The 24,520-nt window shown below is 33.0% G+C and overlaps 1 protein-coding gene across 1 annotated transcript; it reads right to left on the bottom strand.

The window, feature by feature from the left end:
* Positions 1-6,536: 6,536 nt before the first annotated feature.
* LOC129904046 (uncharacterized) lies at positions 6,537-11,834 on the bottom strand. Its single transcript, XM_055979574.1, has 6 exons — positions 11,703-11,834; positions 11,445-11,537; positions 10,680-10,815; positions 8,378-8,515; positions 8,145-8,266; positions 6,537-7,083 (listed from the first exon to the last, which is right to left on the bottom strand). Exons 2-6 carry the CDS (start codon positions 11,486-11,488, stop codon positions 6,942-6,944), a joined length of 582 nt encoding a protein of 193 aa, XP_055835549.1. The 5' UTR covers positions 11,489-11,537; positions 11,703-11,834; the 3' UTR covers positions 6,537-6,941.
* Positions 11,835-24,520: the final 12,686 nt, after the last annotated feature.

Below are 24,520 nucleotides of genomic sequence, written 5' to 3'. Positions count from 1 at the left end.
CCTTTTTCTCTGTGGTGGTTACTGGTTAGTATTATTACTCTCTCAAATTATTTATTGTAATTTCTAAATATAATTTTTTAAAATTATTTGTTGTTTTAAGAGTTTAAAATAAAAAATTTCTCCGCATTTTCCCCTTAATTATAATTGTTTTTTTTAAAATTATAAATACCTTAATTATGAGGTAATGTTATGATTATTCAAAAATCAACAAAGAGTAAGGTAATTTTAAAAACCGTCCTAATCAATATTTTCATGTCCACTTTAAAAAATCAAGAGATCATTCATTATTTAGTTTCTAATTTAGCTTTGTTATTTACTTTAGTTATTTCTCAATGCATTTTTTAGTACATTAAAGTTATTAATATTCAAAGTTTAATATAATAAAATTATCATTCTATTTATTGTTTTTTAAGAGATATGTCAAGTAAATACTGAACAAATAAAGATAATTAAACATATGGAATATATTTTAAGAAATGTGTAAAAAAGAATAGCGATAGAATATTTGAGATACTTAATCTACTTATTCATTGTCCAATATCAAATTAAAGAACCTGAAAAAAGTAACACCAACTTCTTGGAGTAATTCTGTCTTTGACATTTTAAATAGGTAAAGTGTTTAGGACAGAAAACAACATTGAAGTAATTGAAAAAGTTAATTACGTTAGCTCGTCTTTTTGGAGCAATAAAAATGGGAGAAGTTTCTATTGAACTGTTAGAAGGGAAAATGGTAATGAGTAAAACTTAGATAATGTGGAGTATGGAGTCGAAAGGATAAAAAAAAATTGTAAAAATTTTAAAATGGTGATTAATTTTTGGATGAAATCAAAAAGGGAAAAAAGTATTTTGAGGTGCGACTTACCTTTATCAGTTGACGTTAGTAAGTCAAAACGTTAAAGAAAGTTACAGACTGTAGTGCGACTTGCATCCTCCCGTACGACTTTCTTTAAATCATGGCCCATGCACCTCTTCTAAAAATTAATCACCGTTTTAAAATTTTTGTAAAAAAAATAATTATTCTTTTGGCTCGGACTCGTGGATTGTGTATGTACATAAAATTCTCTTACTTAATTATAATTGATTAACATATATTTTCATCTTATTAAATTATACCCCCTCTAATTCATTTTATGTAGTATTTTTTTCTTTTTAATCCGTCTAAAAAAGAATATCATTTTACTATAATTAGAAGCAATTTAACTTTATAATTCACCATTTATCTTTGATGAAATTATTCTCAATCACACAAATATATAAGAATTATTTTAGTCAATAAATTTAAAAAAATTACTTTTTTTTCTTAAACATCATGCCAAGTCAAATGTGTCAAATAAAATGGGACAGAGAAAATAATAAAGTAATATATTAGATGTAAATAACAAAGTAATATATTAGATGCGGAAAAGGGCCAAAATTACCCTTGAACTTCGAAAAATAGTTCATCCATGCCCTTCGTTATACTTTAGGGCCAATTATACCCTTACCGTTATAATTTGGGCCAAATATGCCCTTGAGTATAATAGAGTGCCACGTGTCGGTTTCTTAGTGGCCAACTTATTTCCCCTCTTATTTTTTCATCCGGATCAAATAATATTAGATTCGACCCAATCAATTTAGTATCCGACCCATCAATAATATATCATACCCAAATAAACCTAAACCTAACCCATCAACAACGCTACTCTCTCTCTGTTCTCTCTCTAAAAAAATGCATACCACCTCTCTCTATCGTCTTCAACCTCCATTGATGAAGACTCTTCAACCTCAGTTGAGGAAGATGATGAAGACCCTTTTCTAAGGCCCATAGTGATTTCTGAATTTTCCACAAGACTTCAAATGAGGCAGAAAGCGCAAGAACCAACAGGTAGAAGGGCAATAAAGGAAATTATATGAATTTGAAGAACGAAGTGGGTTTGTAGTTTTCTTGAAGTCGGACATTTTTGAACACCCAATTTGAGGAAAAGAGCAGAACAACAGGTTATGAAGTATAGTAAATTGAGATGTGCAGAAACTGCAGACACTGTGTTAGCCGGTGTTTGATGGACACAGAGTTGAGTTTTATGTGTTGAAGAAACCATTTATGGATGAATTCTTGGAATTTTTGAGCTACAAGTTTGATACATGATAATATGATACATAAACTTTAAGCAGTAAAGTTTGATACATGAGAATATGATACATAAACTTTCATCTTATATTCGAGTTTGATACATGAGAATAGTTGATACTAAGTTGTAGATGTATTAGAAGCAGTAAGTTGATACATAAGTTGACTTGATACATAAGTTGTAGCTGATACATAAGTTGTAGCTGATACATATGTATCAAGTCAACTTATGTATCAGTTACAACTTATGTATCAGCTGCAACTTATGTATCGCTACAGCTTATGTATCAACTGCAACTTATGTATCAACTGCAACTTATGTATCAGCTACAACTTATGTATCAACTTACTGCTTCTGATACATCTACAACTTATATATCAGCTGCAACTTATGTATCAAGTCAACTTATGTATCATCTGCAACTTATGTATCAAGTCAACTTATGTATCAGCTGCAACTTATGTATCAGCTACAACTTATGTATCAGCTGCAACTTATGTATCAGCTACAACTTATGTATCAACTTAACTTATGTATCAGCTACAACTTATGTATCAGCTACAACTTATGTATCAGCTACAACTTATGTATCAACTTACTGCTTCTGATATATCTACAACTTATGTATCAACTTACTGCTTTTGATACATCTACAACTTATGTATCAGCTGCAACTTATATATAAGCTACAACTTATGTATCATCTGAAACTTATGTATCATCTGAAACTTATGTATCAAGTCAACTTATGTATCAAGTCAACTTATGTATCAAGTCAACTTATGTATCAGCTGCAACTTATGTATAAGCTACAACTTATGTATCATCTGCAACTTATGTATCAAGTCAACTTATGTATCAGCTACAACTTATGTATCAGCTACAACTTATGTATCAACTTACTACTTCTAATATATCTACAACTTATGTATCAACTGCAACTTATATATCAGCTACACCTTATGTATCAGCTACAACTTATGTATTATGTCAACATATGTATCAGCTACAACTTATGAATCAAGTCAACTTATGTATCAGCTGCAACTTATGTATCAACTACAGCTTATGTATCAGCTGCAACTTATGTATCAAGTCAACTTATGTATCAGCTACAACTTATGTATCAACTTACTACTTCTGATACATCTACAACTTATGTATCAACTGCAACTTATGTATAAGCTACAACTTATATATCATCTGCAACTTATGTATCAAGTCAACTTATGTATCAGCTGCAACTTATGTATAAGCTACAACTTATGTATCAAGTCAACTTATGTATCAGCTACAACTTATGTATCAAGCCAACTTATACAACAACTACAACTTATGTATCAAGTCAACTTATGTATCAACTATAACTTATGTATCAAGTCAACTTATATGTCAGCTACAACTTATATATCAACTTATTGCTTCTGATACATCTATAACTTATGTATTAGCTATGTATCAGCTACAACTTATGTATTAAGTCAACTTATGTATCAGCTACAACTTATGTATCAGTTATTCTCATGTATCAAACTCAAATATAAGATGAAAGTTTATGTATCATATTCTCATGTATCAAACTTTACTGCTTCTGATAGATCTCAATTTACTATACTCCATACACATTTCAACTGCACAACTGCAGTTTTTGCACATTACAACTGCATATTTCAACTGAACAACACAACTATACATTCATCAATATTTCAGTAAAACTAAACATAATTGAATTCGACAAAATAACTGGACATTTCAAAAACTAATACACCACAAGTCTTAAGCAGTAAATACATCACCATAATTCACAAAAAATAATAACATTTCATAAAGTTAAATCAATTGTTAGGTCCCCTTCTTGGATTCAATTTTCCAATCCTCTCTTGAGCTTTAGCCTCCAACTTGCTAGTAGTAATTGCATCATTCCCTTGTCAAGTTAATCTTGTTAATGAGACTGGAAGATTGGTTGCCTCACTAACACCATTGTCGTCACCTCTAAAGCTTATTGTCCTTCTACCTGTTGGTTCTTGCGCTTTCTGCCTCATTTGAAGTCTTGTGGAAAATTCAGAAATCACTATGGGCCTTAGAAAAGGGTCTTCATCATCTTCCTCAACTGAGGTTGAAGAGTCTTCATCAATGGAGGTTGAAGACGATAGAGAGAGGTGGTATGCATTTTTTTTAGAGAGAGAACAGAGAGAGAGTAGCGTTGTTGATGGGTTATGTTTAGGTTTATTTGGGTATGATATATTATTGATGGGTCGGATACTAAATTGATTGGGTCGAATCTAATATTATTTGATCCGGATGAAAAAATAAGAGGGGAAATAAGTTGGCCACTAAGAAACCGACACGTGGCACTCTATTATACTCAAGGGCATATTTGGCCCAAATTATAACGGTAAGGGTATAATTGGCCCTAAAGTATAACGAAGGGCATGAATGAACTATATTTTGAAGTTCAGGGGTAATTTTGGCCCTTTTCCGTATTAGATGTAAATAACAGAACAAATGAGTTTATAGAGAAAATGACCAAAATGGTCCTTGATGTATAGGGGTTGAATTATTTTTCTCATTCATATTTATCACCTTATTGAAATAATCCTGTATTTAAAAAGATATCATTTTGGTGCTTAGTCCTAAAACTAACTATCAAAGTAAAAAGTGCTGCTAAATTTAACTATGGGTCCCCTAATATTGACGCCTGGCAGAGGTCTTCTCCTTCAACCTTCTCTTTTTCACCATTAGAGATTCTCCATCTTCAATCCACTGCCTGCCATATTTTTACAAAGAAAAATAACACACACTACAGTCATTTCTTATCTCCATCTACCTCTACAAAACAATTCTAGTAGCTTGCAATTTCATACATACAAAAAATAAAATAAAAAAGATGAGATCACTGATACAAATGCAAACTAAATAAATCAAATAAAACACTTCATTAATTCCTCTTAGAAGATTGTCGCAAATCAACTCTTTTCAAGCTTTAATCATATACTCTCTTGTTGAACTATATGGGAATGATATAGCTTTCTTGATTTTTCCTTTTCAAAATTAATAGTAGTTTTTTCATAGAGTTTTTTTAATTCGACTGTTCAGATATAAGGTAAAAGTTGAACGAGAGAGAGGTGGAAAATAGAATTTTAAAAATGTTCTTCAAATATTTAAAGAGATTCTAATTTGTAAGTTAAAGAGAATTTTGATAATGGAAAGAAGAATTGACTTCTTTTTTCTGCGAAGAAGAATTGGGCGAAGAGAGAATATTTGAGGCAGGAGAGTTTGCCATGTATTAGTATAGAGGGACCCACCGTTAAGTTTAACATCACCTTTTATTTTTATGGTTATTTTTAGGATTAAAAGACTAAAATGATCATTTTTTTCATACATCAAAGATTATTTCAATAAGGTAATATATATAAGGAATCAAAATAATTCAACCCCTATACTGCTATACATAAAGGACCATTTTGATCATTTTCTCGAGTTTATACTGTAATTCTTTGTATACAAGCTGATTGGTGGACCCAAGAATTGAAGCCTACCTCTTGAGTCTTGAGATATATTTGCACTATTGCCTCATGAAATATTATTGCGGGTTTCTTAAAGCCGCCAAAGTTGTTTGCTAACAGTTGGAGGTGACAAGTGAGGGTTGCTCAGTTGGTTAAGCACCTTCACCCACGATCGATAGGTTCTGGATTTGAGTCACATTGAAGGAAAGTGTGGAAATATTATAAATCCTTCAAAATGTGGGGTAAAAAAAAAAAAAAAACAGTTGGTGGTTGGACTTCAGTAGAGGTAGGTGGGGAGAAACAAATAGAAATCATGACCCTGGACTCTAGCAGGATATATAAGAATAGTGCAGCAAATAACTATTATTTAATTTGGTGTATTAAAAATAACATGTATTAATAAATTCTTATATTGCTAATATCATAATTTGCTATGCACTAATATATATTCTATAATACTAAATAAAGTGTACAACTAATATATGTATTAGTTATACATAGATTGAAATTCCTACCGACCAAAACATTTAAAAATTCAACATGACTAATACATATATATTATTTTCTCTAATCAAGATGACAAATTCAAAATTTTCACTATAGGGGTGTCAAAAATAAAAATTTACACACTTGAAATCTCAAGGTGAATTTCGAACACTCTAAACCATCCTCTAACCTTGTGTTCAAGGGATTAAAAAAAAATCATACAAAAAAGGACTTATAATGGTGTAAACTTTTACCCAGGGATTGGAGTTAACACCCTCACCCCCTTCTACATCTGCCCATAAATACATTCTACCAAACGACCCATGTATTTTAGCTACATGAAGTCGGTGGGATGATACAAAGTTTCAAGTTTTTAGGTACGTGAAGTCAGTGCTGAAATGCAAGTTTTTCTGTAAGTTCGAAGTTGCAAAAGAAATCAACTTTCTAATGGCAATTGTTACCTCAAAACAGAACTCATGACACAGACATTTAACATAATCATCACTGTAATACTTTGATACAAACACAATTGCTTAAACAAGAACTGTTTCCACTTTATGACGGACCGAAATTTTTCAAAAAGGCAGACACATTATTTTCATTACCACTAAAGATACAATTTTTATCAACATCCACTTTACATAACACCCCGTTGAGCAGTTCAACTCATCTCATAAGAAATGGATTCACATATTAACTACTTGTACAGACAGAATTCTTAGGCATATAGTTATTACTTATGGTAAATTCTCTGATAGTGAGAAATTCTAGTGATTTGAGGTATCAGTTGATGATTGAAAGGCAAAGCCTGTCGATAGCGCCTTTGGTATTAGTGTGTCTGCTAGACTTTCCTCTGGAAAAGAAGTGAGCCTAATAACACAGCAATGCCTGTTATCGCGATTGTAAACAGAAGCCGCTTTTTTGAGAACTCTTGTGGCTGCCTTCTTGGAGGACCACGATCTCTTTCGGTTGTGTGTGTGTTCCTTTAGAGAAACCAAACAGCAACAAAATGAGAAAACTTGTACCAGAGCAATTGACATGCAACAGATAAGTTATGGTACCGAAAGTTCAATTGAGTGTTAAGATTTGGTTCCATTTACGGGTTTGAGAGGAAATGGTGGAAATTCATTTCAACAAATGAACTACAAACAGATTGCACTATGGTGAGAATATTAAACAGACTGCATGCTCGGGCCTGGGAACTTTGAGTCTATGAATTTTCATCCTACATATGGTAAAAATCATACCTCTTCACCTGCTGTTTTAGAACTTTCAGCATAGACCATTCCATGATTCCACAACTGCTTGTTTTCTTAGTCACAATTACACTAAACAAAGGTTTCTTATTTAATACACTACTAAGACTAGTTAGTGGTGACAAAGAATCTGAAGCCCCTACGTATATGAGAGTGCAGAATCTAAATATGTGAGCCATCCTGTGTATACAAGAGCAAAGGAAAGAGTTCCTCCTGATAGGTTCATAGGTTCATCAGTTATTCAAAGAGAGGATAAGGTCGATTAAGAATAAAAAACTTTTAGCTTGCTGATTTTATGGGGCTTTGGCTGGTTAAATTGTACATATGCTGACCAATCTATTTTTTAATTCAATGCCAAGGATGATTTTAAGGGCCATCTACATACTAACAGAGGTTGAAATAGTTATTTGAGAGTAGAAATTAAGTCAAAGTGAAATATATTAGAAAGAGGATTGCTAGTTTAACATTGGATAACTGAAAAAATCCCGGAGACTTCTTTAATTGACGTAGAAAAGAAAGATGAAAGACTGAAATCACAGGAAAAGGTGAATTTGTTATGAATCAGAAAAAAGCACTAAAAAAGTTCCAATGCAAGATGACAGAAGGTGCACATTTAGGTCCCAAAAAAACAGACAATAAGAATGTCATGGAATAGCATGTTTGCAATGGGAGTGGAACTTGATTTAAAGAATATACCTACAGTGGATCTTACATATCAAAATTATAAAAGACCTCGATGAGAGAATATCTGTAAAAAGCCGTTTAAGCAAATACTTTGTCTTTAATACCTGGATGATTCTGCAACATTACTTATAATTCCATTGCATCTACTTTCATGAACATCTCTTTCTCGGAGTCTAATATATCTGCTACAAAGATGACATAATTCTGTCCGGTTCCCACATACTTCCTGGGGTCAAGGCAGTGTAAATATCACACCAACGAGCAAGATGCTAAATTCCAATCACTCCCGAAGATACAAAACACGAAACGATATCAGAACTTTGATATTTCTTATTACCTGATGCTCGAATAAATCAATTGCAGGCAAAGGAAACTCGCAATACTCGCATGTCACAATCCTTTTTGGGCAATTTTCACCTCTATGAACAGCCAAAATCTCACGTTCCATTGTCTCGCTACACAGAGAACAGGCAACCTAAAAATAAACAAGCACAGTACTAACATTAAAAGGTATATTTTGGCCTACAGAGTTGCCATCTAAACTACAAGAAGAGGGAACTGAATATTATCCCCTGCCCCACTGCAACCACTCTGCTCTCTCAACAAAAAATGAATGGAGAAAAGGTGAGAAAACATTTAAACAATATCTTCTACGTATGTATCCTTGAGAAGAAAGAAAAGCTTTAACCTAAATCCAGTACTCTTAAAGATGGTTCTCCTATTCAATATCCCTATTACTTATCCATTGGTAATTCTTGAATAGCAAAGGCACGAGCCCAAACATCTTGGGTTCTCTAAAGCCTTACTACCTTTTGTTTGCTCAATGGTTGCTAGCAGTCTGTTCGTAAAACTTAAAAAGTTAAAACTAACATTAACATCACATGTTATAAGCAAAAAGTCAACAAAATAATAATTGCTCGGTTGCTCTACAGGCCTTACTTCCTCTAAATTGTGTGATCGATCTTAGCAGTCTATTCTTAAGGCCAATTTCCAAAGATATATTCAACTAGTTAAGGCTTAATGTCACTTGTTGTAAACAAGAAGACAACAAAATAATACTTGCTATGCAGGCTTAGCACTGTAAACTATTAACAGTCTCGGTAAGTTTGATATAAGCCCACTGTGAGGAATCAGTTTGGTTTCACCGATGGCAGATCATTCAAAAGCTTGAGATTTTGCTGGGGGTAGGGGCTGCTCAAGTGTTCAATAGCAAATGCTGTTTACCCCTACCTGTTCGTGTTGTTTATCACTAATCAAAACCTCCTAAATAATTTATAAAATAAATCAAGAATGGATCACATGAAACACACTTTCGCGTCCATGCTCTATACTACGAATTCAGTTGCAAGGACTATCACCAAAACAAAAACGAAGAAAGCCCAAAGAAACCTATGTACTCACTACTCAATTGGTTATAAAGACAGCAATTGAAATCAACAGGCAAATCCACTTTTTTATTTATTTTGATAAAAAGGCAAATGCACATAGATGACTTGAAAAGCTATGATTAATTAGAGTAAGACTAATTGAGCAGCGGAAGACCACACTCATCGAGCTTGTTTTCCAGTCAGTTTCAGTGAAGATTTCTATAGACCCTCTTATGCCATGCTTGAAACTCAAGTATGTGAGGACATGTGGCGTATGAAAACTAGTGAGTTCTTAGACCCCATCACCTAACGAGCAAATACTTATTATCCCCATCTTCAGATTCCTTAAATTACACCATGAAGTAGATACTTCTTGTTTTTTTAACTTACAGGATAATACAACTACTGACACCAAAAAGAACGAGACGGTGAAACATGTGGGCTAATGCTAGAAACATCTATTCATGTTTATAAAAACATATTTCTAGTTGTATTCTTCTTCTTCTTTATTTTAAACTTGTTTGGTTTATTATTGGTAATTGCAAAAAAAAAGTGACAGGGTAAGAACCCTTGCTCTAAAAAACCAAGGGCCAGCTGGCTCACGGTCAAAACTCGGTTGATAATGGCCCCGCCACTCTACCCTTCTCAAATTAAGACCAGACTTAGTCTGCGACACAATTAGAATTTGTGCTGTGCGCTTAAAACCTATACATTGTGTGCGGTGCTCTTACCATCAAAGCAAAAGCCCTGGGGGGAAATTATAGATGTAGGAATAAACATAAATATATGGAGAAAACCTACACTACTCGTGCATTTTTATATGTTTTTGCAAACATGTTCTGCAACACGAAACCGAGGGTTTATCGGAAACAAGCTCTCTACCCCTACAAAGGTAGGGGTACTCCCCAGTCCCCACTGTGGGAATTACACGGGGTATGTTGTAGTTGTATAAAAAGAGAACCTACATTAAATACATGTTTGCAAACATATATAGATAGATAAAATGATGTACAAATGTATTCATGTAAACAGTAACATGATCAGCAAATGGATTGTACGTGAACTAATGAATGTAGACATCTATCTTAAAATGAGTAACATCTATTGAGATCACAAAATACAATCATATTCCTAGTTGTGCACATCTTGTACAAAAAAAATCGAGAATAAGTAAAAGATAACAAGTAAATAATCTTTTTTCCTATAGTAGGATTACTACCCATCCCATCACTGACAAAGAGCATAAGAGGTCAGACAAATAAGATCACTTACCGGAGCATGAGTGCTCAAGAAATGTTCCTCTGCAAATTTTCTAGGAACCATATCCTCACAGATTTTACATTTTTCAAGATTCCGGGAGCAGTGAGCAAAATGAAGATCGAGATTGGTGGAAGGAATTGCTCTGTCACTGTAAATATCACCATTCAAATCATCAGGAGATGGATGCCACAACATCAGAAGTAAAACAGAAGGATCAACAGTCAAATAACTGAAACATTTAACAAGCATGATGCTAGTAGTAGTAGACATGCATAAAAGGCAATATTCCCAGAAATTTACACGTATTAAAGATCCTTACCCACAGAACTAACACTGATTTCTACTATTGCCTAAACTATGCATCGTCTTTTAATCCGGTTCCAATAGAGGAAGCGGAATATTATTTTTTTTAATTCTATGCAGCTCCCCCCTTAAACGGGAGATAAGACTCTTCTTCATTGCAGACTCGTAAAATTGTGCTAATAAAAAGTCACATTGCTCCACTAAGCTGAAAGAAACAATCAAACTGATGCTAATATAGGGCAGTTAAAATTAGTCATAGGAAAAGCAACTTTCGAGTAATATAATTTTCGTAATTAAGCTAACAACTACGACAATCAATACATCTTTTTTCTCTTCCCAGCTATTCTCTAGCAGTAGAGTGCATCAAATTATACCCAGAAACAAACATTGTTCGAATTAAACTTCGAATAATTCATCAAACAAACACAAAAAGAAAAAAACCCCAAAAAATAAGGAATATTCAAATAAAATTACCAGTGACTGCAGATGCTTGTGGCTTGATCAGAAGCTACAGCCATTACTTCGCCCCACAAAGATCCACGAAAATCTATCCCTTTGAAATTAAATCTATGATAAATGGGAAGAAAGCAAAATTGAATTAATTAAAGACAGAACATGGAGTTAGGTAAGCGAATTGGGAATCAAAATTAGGTAAAACCAATTTCCAATTTATAACGAATTAAAAACAAAAAAAATGAGGATTTTATTATAGTTGAAATTAGAAAAAACAACCTAAGATTCTGAGAATTGGAGTTATCGAAAAGGATCAATAGAATGATCGATGATTGATCTGAGAATTGTATTGGATTGAAGAGAGAGAGAGAGACTGTTGGTCTCCGTTTAGCTAAGAAATGGAGTCCACTTTGACGACGATTTAAGTTCCCTTAAACTTACCGGGTCGATTGACGAACTTCACGCTCCGTTGCTTCGCGTGCAAGCAGATGCAGTAAACGATGGGTTTGATTGGGCTGATGATTGGGCCGATGCGTCCCAATTAAAATATGGGCTTGTTCGTTCAAGTGATGGTATCATTGGAGGACTAAAGGATTCAAGCAAACATCACTAATATATCATGCCAATCAATGGCGGAGCCAGGATTTTGACTAAGAGGGTTTAAAATATGAATAAATAAACACACGAGCTAATTGAAGGAGGTTTGATATCTACTTTATATACATAAAAAATTATTTAAACTATATATAAATGATATAATTTTCTGTCAAAGGGGTTCGGATGAACCCCCTCGGCACAAGGTGGCTCTGCCACTAATGATGATATATAGATAATGTGATGGTATTATTATGGACTGAATCAATCTGTAATTATATCATGTCAGTATATAAATATATTGTGATGGTATCATGGAGGTCTCACTGAGATTAAAGTCGACATCAATGATATCATGACAGTATATAGATATAGTGTGATAATATCATGAAGATCTCACTAAATGACTGAAGGATCAAAGCATGCATCAATGATGTCGTGGTATGTAGATAGGGAAAAGGCATAAATCCCCCCTGAAGTTGTACCGAAAAATCAGTTGCACATTTAAACGCGCCAGACTAAAATTAAAGTAAAAAAAAATTAAAAAAAATCACCCCACCTCCAACGTTCTTTCTTCTTCACACTCACCTACCCTCTTCTTCTTCACACCCACCTTCATTTACTCCCCATTTCAAATCTTGATTTTTTTTCTTTCAAAACCCATTAAAGCAAAAAAAACAAAAAAAAAAACAAAATTACCCACCCCCCATGTCCTTCTTCTTCACACCCAACTACCCTCTTCTTATTCACATCCACCTTCATTTACTCCCCATTTTGAATCTTGATTTTTTTTCTTTCAAAACTTATTAAGAAGAAGAATTTTTCTCCCCAATTTGATGGAGAAGACAATTGGGGTTGTGGGGAGGGGGGTCGGATGGTGGTTAATAATTAATTAAGAGTTAACTAGTATAAAATGTAGTTAATAAAAGAAAAGTTAATTAATAAAGAAAAGAAAAGAAAAAAATTTAAAATCCAGATGGCTGGTTAATAATTAATTATGAGTTAATTAGTATAAAATATAGTTAATAAAAGAAAATTTAATTAATAAAGAAAAAAAAGAAAAAAAATATAAAAAATTATAATTTCTGATGTGGCACAGACGTGGTGCTGATGTGGAAGCAAGTGTAATACACCACATACTATGAGAGTGGTGTTATACATTTCAGGGGGTAATAAATTCACTTTTAGGTAGTTTAGGTATGTAGTAGATCGCCATGATAGTTTAAGTGTGTAACTGACTTTTCGGTACAATTTTAGAGGGGAATTTATGCTTTTTCTCTATGTATATATATTGTGATGGTATCTATCATGTAGGTCTCACTGAATGATTGAAGCAACGGTCAATGATATTATAACAGTATATATGAAATTAAATTGTGGTGAAAAAAATAAAAAACATTATGATTTGGGAAAAAATGAATGGAAAATGAAGAAAAATAGAAAAAAATTGAAAAGGAGAAAAGAAAAGGAATAGGAAATTAAAAAATTGAAAAATAAAATAAAAGGAACAAATAGAGAAGCAAAAAGTGGAAATTTATCGGGCGGATCGGACGGATTATTATGCTTAACGGTTTGACTTAACGATTATCGACTTTTAAAAGTACTAATCCGCTAGCCAACCTATAAGATATCGGTTAGTTCGGTATCGGATTAGCAATTATCGGACGGTTATCGGGCGGTGTATCGATGATATGGTAACTTGGTAAGTCTTTTCCAGCTTCCACACTTGTACAAAGTGGCTAACAGGAGGGGGGAAAAGGTGGCTAACAGAAGAATAAAAAACATAACTTTGAAAAAAGATAATGCTTCTTTACATTGGCAAAAATGGAAAACCATTCTGGCACACTCTGTATTGAGGTCAAAACTAATACAATTTAATAGCTTAAATAACCATTCTGGCACACTCTTCATTTTGTGTCTACATTATTTTGCCACCTTTAGCAATTCACCATCTACTTGACCAAATTGATTATGTGGAGAGGACAAGAGCCTGAAGAATTCATAGAGAGGCTTCTGCTACCAAGTCCAGGAGTGCTGCTACATTCTGGGATTGCTTGCTGTTGGGAGGATATGGGGATGCACTTATTACCCTGGATTTCAGGAACACCATAAGCTTAGAGGGGAGACAAGAAAAGTAATCAACTGCTTGAATAAATGAAAATAAAATTACCTTTCCTTGGTGCAACAGGTGGTGCATTTCCAGCAAGCAACATAATAGCTTGAGCCTAATCCAAAAGAAGAGAAACAATTGCTAAGATAGTCAACATAAGATAAATGAATACAAATTTCCAGCAAGCAACATAATAACTGGAAGCACATTCTTCTCCAGTTCTCCTGCATTCAACAAATGAATACAAATCATATTAAATCAAACAATTCTCAAATGTCTACTCCTGCTTCAAATTAGATAACACAATGCTGAAGAATTTCAACAATGTATGTTAACAAAGAGAGTACTCACTATTACAAAGGAGTAGCAAGTAGCAACTAGCAAGTGTATTAGTTCTCACCAATATATATTTATATGTCAACTACAGTAGGGGTAAGGAATTTCCCAGCGCTTGCTAAATCTGAAGAGAAAATTATCATAATGAGTCATGCAATAAGTATAAACCATTTACAACAATAATATACAACAAATATAATAAAAAGTATCATTACCTTGTTCAAGTTGTTCGAGATTATCAAGATCTTCCTCAACGCTAACAGATTGTTTTAATTTTTTACTTCGAAGCCAATCGACACACTAGAGCTTGCACTAAATTAGGAGTCAATGAACTCCTAAATGAATCAACAAGACGTCCTCCCGTACTAAATGCAGATTCAGATGCTACACTTGAAACTGGTACAGCTAATGCATCACGAGTCATTTCAGCAAGAATAGGAAATCTAGCTGAGTTCATTTTCCACCAGTTTAGGATGTTAAATTCTTTACTATCATCCTCAGTTTCTTCACCAAAATATTTATCTAACTCCGTTCTAGCATCCACACCTCCATTCGCTGTTTTATAGTTCTTTAGATCTTTCATGAATGATTGTAAAAGTCTTGTACTTTGGGTACTTACTTGACTGCTAGAAATCCCGGAAGTAGAAGTGTCCAGTGAAGAGCAAGGTGAAGATTGAGCAAGCACACTGCCTTTTGAGTTGGATTTTACATACTCGCTAAATAATGAAGTCATGTACTTCTTTATTTCTGCTTGTATAGATGGCCCTTTTTCCCCAAACATCTTTACAAGTGTATAGCTAACTGATTCAAGCTTGTAACGAGGATCCAAAATACACGAAATGAAAATTATCTTGTTCATTTTTGCTGGATCTCCCCAATACTTATTAAATTTTTCTTTCATCTTTTTTGCCATATCGCTTAAATCAGTGTCTTCGCTTGCCATCAATTGATTCAAATAAACAGCAACCGCACAAATTTCAAGAAAATGAATATTTGACGTAACATAACGTGATCCAGATATTTTCAAAGTAAGAAGATAAAATATCTCAAGAAATCTCGTAATTTTTTTCACATGGACCCAATCACTACTCAAAAGTTCACCGGCAGTGATTCCAATTCCAACATAAGAATTTTCAAGATAATGTCTCAGACCAATTTCACGAGAAGCATAATTTGAAAATGCATTCTCAAATTCAACAACCCTACTCAACATCAGATAGGTGGAATTCCACCTAGTTGGAACGTCTAAGCATAAAGATTTTTTTGCAACTGAGTTGTTCATCATCACAACTTTCTTGAAATTTTTTCAACCTCGCAGGAGACTGCCTAACATATCTAACTGCATGTCTAACACGTTCTATAGACAAAGAACATTCTTTTAAACCATCCTGGACAACAAGATTCATGATATGGGCCATACACCTCACGTGAAGGTGATTACCGTTCATCAAATTAGTTCCCATTTTTGTTAATTGCTTAGATAATTCTTTCACTGTCACATCATTTGAGCTTGCATTATCAACTGTGACAGTAAAGATCTTATTTATCCCCCACTCACGTAAGCACCTACTAATACCATTTGCCATATCTTCACCTTTATGGCTAATAATAGGACAAAAATTAAGTATTTTTTGCGCATGTTCCAATCGGTATCGATCCAATGGGCAGTGATACACATGTAATTGATCCTTTGTATAGAAATCCATGTGTCAGTGGTAATACAAATTCTCTGTTTTGTTTCTATAAAATACCTCCTCAACTTTTGTTTTTCTTCATTAAACAGATTAAAACAGTCCCTAATTACAGTACTACGGGAAGGGATCCAAAAATGAGGTTGAGCCATTTTCATAAATTCTTTAAAACCTTCTTTTTCGACGAAGCTAAAAGGAAGCTCATCAACTATTACCATACGACATAAAGCCTTCCTACACTCTTCTTGGTCAAATTTCCAAGAGACAACAACTACATCACCTTGACTACCCCCCATAATAGATTTAAAACCTATGGTTGATTGTTTTTTATCAACAAGAGGAGTAGGAAGTTTAGGACATGTCGACAAATGACCAAGAAGAGTCGATGTACCATCTCTTGACTTAAAATAGTACAACTTATAGCAATGGCTACATTTTTCTTTCGTACCTTCGGAAGTTTCAACTTCTGTAAAATGATCCCAAGCAGCAGACTTTTTTCTCCTTTTTTTAGCACTAGCTGACAGAGTTATCTCAGCATGACTTGCTGCATTTGAAGCCTCACTTTCATATATCACCTTATCACTTTGTTCAGCCATGCTAGAAGATTAAGAGTTTAACACTTTGCGTCCCTGTAATTCAATCAACAACCCAAAAATAAGCTACAATATGGATAATCAATTTTATACCGTAGAACACAGTTATCTTTTTTTCACAGGATTTCTGCAGACAGTTATGTACAGAGGAACTATGTAAAGGCAAACAACTGATTTTTCAGGGTACATTAAGCTTCCAGTTGAGAGGAGATTGACGTACATGAACTTTTCCTAAATTTTTTCTAATTAAATTTTTTATTTACCTATTAATAACTTCTACTGTAGCACTAACTAATCTTCTTTGACTGTTTTGCTATTCATTAGTTATGACTTATATTAGTAGAAAAATAAATAAATCTTGAATTCAAAAGTAGCTCAACTCTTGTTATTGACTTAGATGACTTTTTATTTTATTTAGTGCAGGAATTTCATACCTTCCAAAGTTTTATCGTCCTGTCATTTGTTGTAAGAAGAAATAATGATCTGCTGAGTTTCGTACACCATCTGATTTTATTAATCTTCTCTTCAATTTCCACACTCTTCAAATAATCAAACTGAAGAACTCGCAGTGGAGGAGAAGACAAGGTGACACAAGTCGCAACTGCGCAAGAGAGAATGAGAGATGAGGGTTTGAGAGAGAGACTGAGACAGAGGCGGAACCGTGGAAGATGAAAGTAGTTTAGCTAAACCTAAAGAGCAAAGAGTAAAGACAGAGGCGGAACAGTGAACACAATAGTTCTATAGAAGAGTAGAACTGTAGAAGTAGGGTTTCTAGTTTCTACTTTAAATGGGCTTCCTTATTTAATTAAATTGGTTTGGCCTCTTTAATTAAATGGGCTTGACCTTTATTTTAGATTTATAAATTATAATTATCAGTATTATATATAGTTTATATGTTTAGGAATAAAATATATTAAAATATAATAAATTCTTAACGGATTAACGGTTTACCCAATAACAAAATTGAGTAATCCGTCCCCCACACCGATAAGCCGTTAATTATAAAATTCAAATCCATTCCCCACCCGTTAATCCGATAACCCAATACCAATAAACCAATAAGCCAATTTTGCGGTTGGGTTATCGGTAGCGGACGGTTTTGAACAGCCTAGTGGAAAAGGGAGAAAAATAAAGGAAAAAAATAGAGAAAAATAAATGAATAAAGAAATAAATAAATGAGAAAAATGTAAATTAAAAAGAATAAAAGGAGTGTATAAAATATATTTTTTATTAATTTTGACTTTAACAAATTAGTTAGTGATTTTAGTATTTTTTTTAATTACTTCTTGTTGTAGTCTAATTATTTACTTTTTCTGCATGTTTATTAGTCTAAAAAAGGTTAGCTACTATATTTATTTTTGAATTTTATTGTATTTTTTATAAAAAAAAAATAAAATAAAAGGCAAAAAGGAAGAAAACACCTTTCACATGAAAAGAAAGACAGAATCTTTCTCAAAATAAAACCAAAAAAAGTAAAATTAAAAAAAGGTGTTGACGTCAGCCAAGGAGAGTGAAAAATGATATTTGGATAATTATCAAAGGACATCAAAGTAAAGGGATAGCCATTTATAAATAGTTTTCATTTTCTGGTATAACTTTTCTTTTCCCTTTTTGAAATATTTGTGGTCCAAGTATAGGGGAGTGAGCTCTTATTAGGGAATTACACCTTAGAAATGGGTGGTTCTAAATTTTGACCCCCCGTTTGCTGGCATAACCTTTAAGGTTAAAAGTTTAAATTTGTTAAACTTAAAGTTTTACCTATGAAATAAGCAAAATTAATAGAAGGTTAAGATCATCTACCTACAAAATCGTTCTAATAAATCACTCAGATCTTGTTCCTAGGGTTTGCATGTCGAGGCATAAGAAGGTGCTTTTAATTGCGCGAATTTGTTTTGTTTTTTGGAAGTCATGTTTTTGTATGATTTCCTCAGCTTGAAGAAAAAAAATTGTAGTTGAGTGCATTTGGTTTTCCAATTTCAATATTGATTACATTAAAAATGAGAAAATAACCTCGTTAATGAAAAATAGAAAAAATAAATTCCTTAAATGACTTGTCACTCCTCACTATTCTTAACACACATCACTTTAACCCTATCCAGCTACCTCAAAATATTTATTTAAATTATATATATAAATATTTTGAAGATAACATTTCTTATTTACTTACCAACACTAAAAAATAAGTTTAGAAAACTACTTAGAGCCCGTTTGGATTGGCTTTAAGTTGGTCAAAACCAACTTAAAGCACCTTTTTAGCTTTTGGACGTGTTTGTCTAATGCTGACTTTAAGCCATAAAGTTCTTAAAGTCAGTCAAAAATAAAAAGTTAGAATTCCTAACTTTTTTTCCCAAAGTGCTTAAAGTCATTTTCTTTGATCATGTAAATTACTTTTATATCCCTTATATTATAACTAAATTCCCAAACTACCTTTTTTTATTCTTTTAACCCTAAAATTCACATCATAAACACTTTTATCCAAACACTCAACTGCTTATTTATAAAAATAACTTTCAGCACTTCAAAGTTCTAAAAGCACTTCATACATAAAAGTTACTTTTTTTAAGTCCATCCAAACGGGCTCTTATTTTCTAGGTAAAAGTAAAAACATTATATGTGGAAAGCATTTTCCTTCCTACTAAACATAAGTAAGTTTTGTCTACATACGATATATTAACAAGACATCCAGCAAGACTTCTCCAAATTACTTTTCTCGTTCAGCACCAATTTCATTGTTCCATTGACATGACACAATTCAAAAATAGATGAAATAGAACGACCAACATAATAGAATACATATTGGTAAATCCAAACCTAAACTAATAATCATGGCTCTTAATTCTTGTCAATTCTCCTAGAAACTATCATGGCTCCTAGCTCTATATTCTACAAGTACTAAATTATTATTTTTCAATTTTCTGTTTGGTGTACGATAACCATTTTGGAGGCCTATCAAGAAATTTTATTTTGAAGGTAATTAAAATGCTCTCAACCAAAGACGATTCCATACTCACTTATACTAAATTCGTTAATCGTGCAACTTGCATTATAAATTTACAGTACTGGCCTACTCCAACTTGCTGGTCATATTTTTCTTTTAAAAAGTTTCGGATTTCTGGTCAATTAATATAGGGGGAGAAAATCAAAAGGGAGAACATAACATGCGTTAGCTATTAAGAAATTGAGTACGTATTTTATTTTGCATTAAGATAAACAAATACGACAAAAGAGTAATTTATATATATAGGGCACGCCATGATTATATTTCTTTCTATTTTCAATTAAAATACAGCACATATATATATTGATGATTAATTAGTGGAAATGGGTTTAATCGTAACAATAATAGTAACCTTAAATTGGATATAATAAGACTTTGTTGGGTTTAGTTGATAGTTTGAATGGGAAATTGAGGGAAAAAGAAATGGAGAGAAAAAATGATTTGTTCTCTCTTGCTTTATTAAATAAGCTTTGGTCCCACTAGGTGGTGGAAATGAAAAGTCTCCTTCTTAAAAGAAGAAGCACTCATTCATGTTGCTAAAGGGTCAAGAAGAGGGTCTCCCCTCGCGCCGTCGTCGTCGTCGCTCGCTCGGCTCGGCTTCGGCTTCGGCTTCGGCTTCGGACTACACGTTTAGAAATCACCTAAGTCTGACGGAAAATGACTAGATAGTGTGTCTATAGGACTACACATTTAGAAATCACCTATGTGAATGTGAAGTATAAGCCGATTCAATGGGGAATGACGGTAAAGGCCCATTCTCTATGCATTCACGAAATCAGGCGGTGTTCATGGCTGAAACGAACACAACCGTGAGAACCATAGATGGTTGATGATTAATTGTGTGACTTATGTTGTCTAGTTATACAAAAAAAGTTCGACGGTTCAAAGATATCACATCTACCGATTGATCGAGTATTTCCTATATAAGTTCACTATGGAAAGTTCAAAGGGAAACCTACTTATCCAGATGCAATTAATCTTCGCTTGTATATCACACACTTATTCGTGCATTCCTTTATCTTGTAGACATTCTCCATTCATGTGGGGGATTGTTGGGTTTAATTGATATTTTAAATGGGAAATTGAGGGAAAAAGAAATGGAGAGAAAAAAATGATTTGTTCTCTCTTGCTTTATTAAATAAGCTTTGGTCCCACATAGGTGGTGGAAATGAAAAGTCTCCTTCTTAAAAGAAGAAGCACTCATTCATGTTGCTAAAGGGTCAAGAAGAGGGTCTTCCCTCGCGCCGTCGTCATCGTCGCTCGGCTCGGCTCGGCTTCGGCTTCGGCATCGGCATGATTGATTGATAATCTTTTTGGACCAAATTTTCTTTAAATTTTAATTAATTAATATTATTTATTTATTTAATTAATTAAGTGAAAAAATCCTGACCCGCGACCCGTTTCTTTCCCGGATTAATTTAAAATATTTCCCTCCGTTTTCCAACAGATTTTTGAAAGGTTGCAACCTTGTCCGAAAAGTTGCAAACCTTTTCTCAACAGACAAATCTTTTCCCAACAGATGCCTTTTCTTAAAAGGTGCAAACAGTCTATATATGTCTCTTAATCCTCAGAATGTAAGAAACGAATTTTTCCTGAAACAACATCTTCTTATTCTTCTTTCTGCACTTCCTAAAACTCGTATGATATACAACCATCAAGTAGTTCGCAGTCACCATAATTTGTTGTACCGCTATTCTGGTGAGTAAATCGTTCTATCCTGGGAGGAAAGATTTCAAAAAAAAAACCTTTGGTACATTGAGGGGAATAATTTCCTTAAGGACACACTGTGCATTCAGTGGGCTCGGTTTCTTGTTCATATATAATTTTACCAAACACTGTTCTTATTGTCTGTTTTGATTCTATCTTTTATTTCAGATTCTTTCTTTATTACTTTCAGAAGTTTTTTGTTACTGTTTAATATTTGAAATACTGTTTTCTAACAGATTTCACGTATTGATAATTGATCAATTGCTTAATGTATATCAATAGGGCATGCCATGTTGTTCAGCCTCCATACTGTTCTTTTTTGCCTATGCCTTCTTTTTGTCCTGCTTTAAACTCAATTAATCTGAAGTTAAGCAAAATAGCCACATTTTGAGGGACGTTTCATATTTAAAGCAATTAATTCTTATGATTCGAATTCAATTTTTTTTAATTAAGAATGAATAAATTACTAACTATTCTATATTTTTTAATGGTCTATTTTGTGGTAATTGATATTGAATGAATATGTTGTGACATCATATTAATACGCTAGCACTTTATAACCACAGTAGATTTCGATGGAACAGTGACTTCATAAGCAAAACAAAATATGAGCAGCTCCAATTAATCTTGAATTTAAGGTATTGAAGGTACTTATATCAAAGGAAGAGGAAAATCACTTTCTTAGTCTTAATATCAGTGCCCGTATAATTTGGCTGATGATTGACACTTGTCTATCCTTTTTAGTTGGAAGTGAAAGAAAGCTCCCATAATTTTTGCTAAAGACCTTCATTGGATGATTCAAATGTAAGAAGTATCTTTGATTGGTCCAAGAAATCTTGTTCACGTGGGAGTCAACCAACTAGACATTACTAATTCCTAAAACAAGTGAATCATAATTAACCCACCCCCCACCCGCCCCCTCCTTGCTCCTACTAATACAGTTCATAATTCTAACTCATCTAATAAGAAAAAGGTAAAGCAAAAAAATAATGAAACAATGCTTGATATTTGACAAATTGTGAATATTATATTATGATGATTTGACTATGAAAATGATAGCATTTCACGTGAAGTCAGATGTCTAAACCTTATTAATCAAGTCTATTATTATAACTTTATAGTTATCGTGTCATACTGATATACTTAGATAAATTTTCAAATAAAATAACGTTCATGATATTGTTATGTCATACACTTAAATTTTTAAATAATTTGCAAGGTCCTTATCGCTGACGAATATCTTTTTTTATCATTTAGGACATTGTTGGACGGATTCTTTAATTTTAAGAGACTTATTAACATAACACGTTTTGTGCGAGTATTTTATCTGTTCACCACTTTTTTGGAGTGATATTTTCTGTTCTTGCCTCTTTAGTTCTCTCTTAATTTTTCTTCTTTATTCCCACTATGTGTTGGAGATAGATAAATTAGATAAACATGAGGAGACAAACAAAAGACATTTGCAATGGAAATTAGGAGTTTTATTTCCATATTTGGTAACCTTTCTTAATCCAAATACAGACCACAAGTTGGACAATTGACAAGTGGGATCTCACTTAAATAATCTTCTTAAATCCCTGGATTGTTATTCCCTAAAATATCATGTTTGCTTAGATATTCCGTTTAATTAATGAATAAGCACATATAGATATACAAAAAAGGAAAGCAGAAGAAAACGGTTATAATGATATATAAAATCCTAACTTTAAGCCATAAAGTTCTTAAAGTCAGTAAAAATGAAAAGTTAGAATTTCTAACTTTTTTTTTCTAAGTGCTTAAAGTCATTTTGTTTGACCATGAAAATTATTTTTATATCCCTTATATTTTAACTAAATTCTCAATCTACCATTTTTATTCTTTTAACGCGAAAATTCAAACACTTATTTTCAACATAAGCACTTTTATCCAAACACTCAACTGCTTATTTATAAAAATAACTTTCAGCACTTCAAAGTTCTAAAAGCACTTCATACATAAAAATTACTTTTTTTAAGCTCATCCAAACGAGCTGTTATTATCCTTTGTTCAAAGCAACAAATCAGAAAGTAGAAAAAACATAAATTTATTTTGAGTTCACAATTTGTTTGTGTATTCTAAGAAGTTTAAGCCCCTTATTGTTGTCCAAGATATATGTATTAATTATTCGTCCTAGGATGTATAGAACAGAAAATTATTCTATAAAAGCGGCACTTCGATTTACAAAACTCCATAAGAGCTCAAATGACGGAGCAAATCATACACTGGACACTAATATTTTTTTTTTTTGAAAATGATGCAAAATGCATAAGAGAGGGGAGAGTTTTCGATAATTAGTTTCTATGATGAAAAACTAAGACAAAGCCTCAAAATTTATAGCCATGAGTTTGGGAATCAACAGTTGCAGAAATACATATTCAAGAAATACCGTGTCTGTGCAGGGACATACTCAAACGGTCAAATTTACCATTTGGAAATTACCGGGAAATTTTAAATATAACCGAGTGCGATTAAAAATTGGAAAAAGAAATAACGAAAATGAAAAACAAGAAAACTGAATAATTATGAATAAAGACGAATTCATTATTTAAAGTTTTGCTAGTAAGATGATCACAACTTATTATGTATATATATTTAATGGATTTCTCTATTTATACAAAATCTCAACTAAAATTATTAAGTTCTATCACACCCGATTCGATGATGAATTGAACACGTAAGATTAAATTTCACCTTGTTAATTAATCAAATTTGACGCGTGAAACATTTGTTGACGTGACAAATGCGCGTTTTAAGGTTTGATCACCCTACGTTTTTTTTTTAAAAAAATTGGAGAATAGAGAAAAAGGGATATGGAAAAGGACTTAGTGAAAAATCGAACTCTCATCAATTAAGTGAAAGTTTAGATAACTAACCAACTGAGCTACCCTCACCCTTCGTTATTAGCCGCTCCAAAGGAATAAAAATTAGAAAGTCACCCAAATCTAGAAAGGGCAAACCCGTCATTAAGCTTGCTCGACTCAGAAAGGAGAAATTCCTAAAACGGGAAAAATTCTTTTCAAATTCCACGATAACTACAAAAACCGCTGCCC

This window comes from Solanum dulcamara, chromosome 9, assembly GCF_947179165.1.
Source record: "Solanum dulcamara chromosome 9, daSolDulc1.2, whole genome shotgun sequence".
Taxonomy (NCBI): Eukaryota; Viridiplantae; Streptophyta; class Magnoliopsida; order Solanales; family Solanaceae; genus Solanum; species Solanum dulcamara.
Note: the sequence above shows the minus strand (reverse complement) of the source record. Positions and strands in the feature narration are given on the sequence as shown.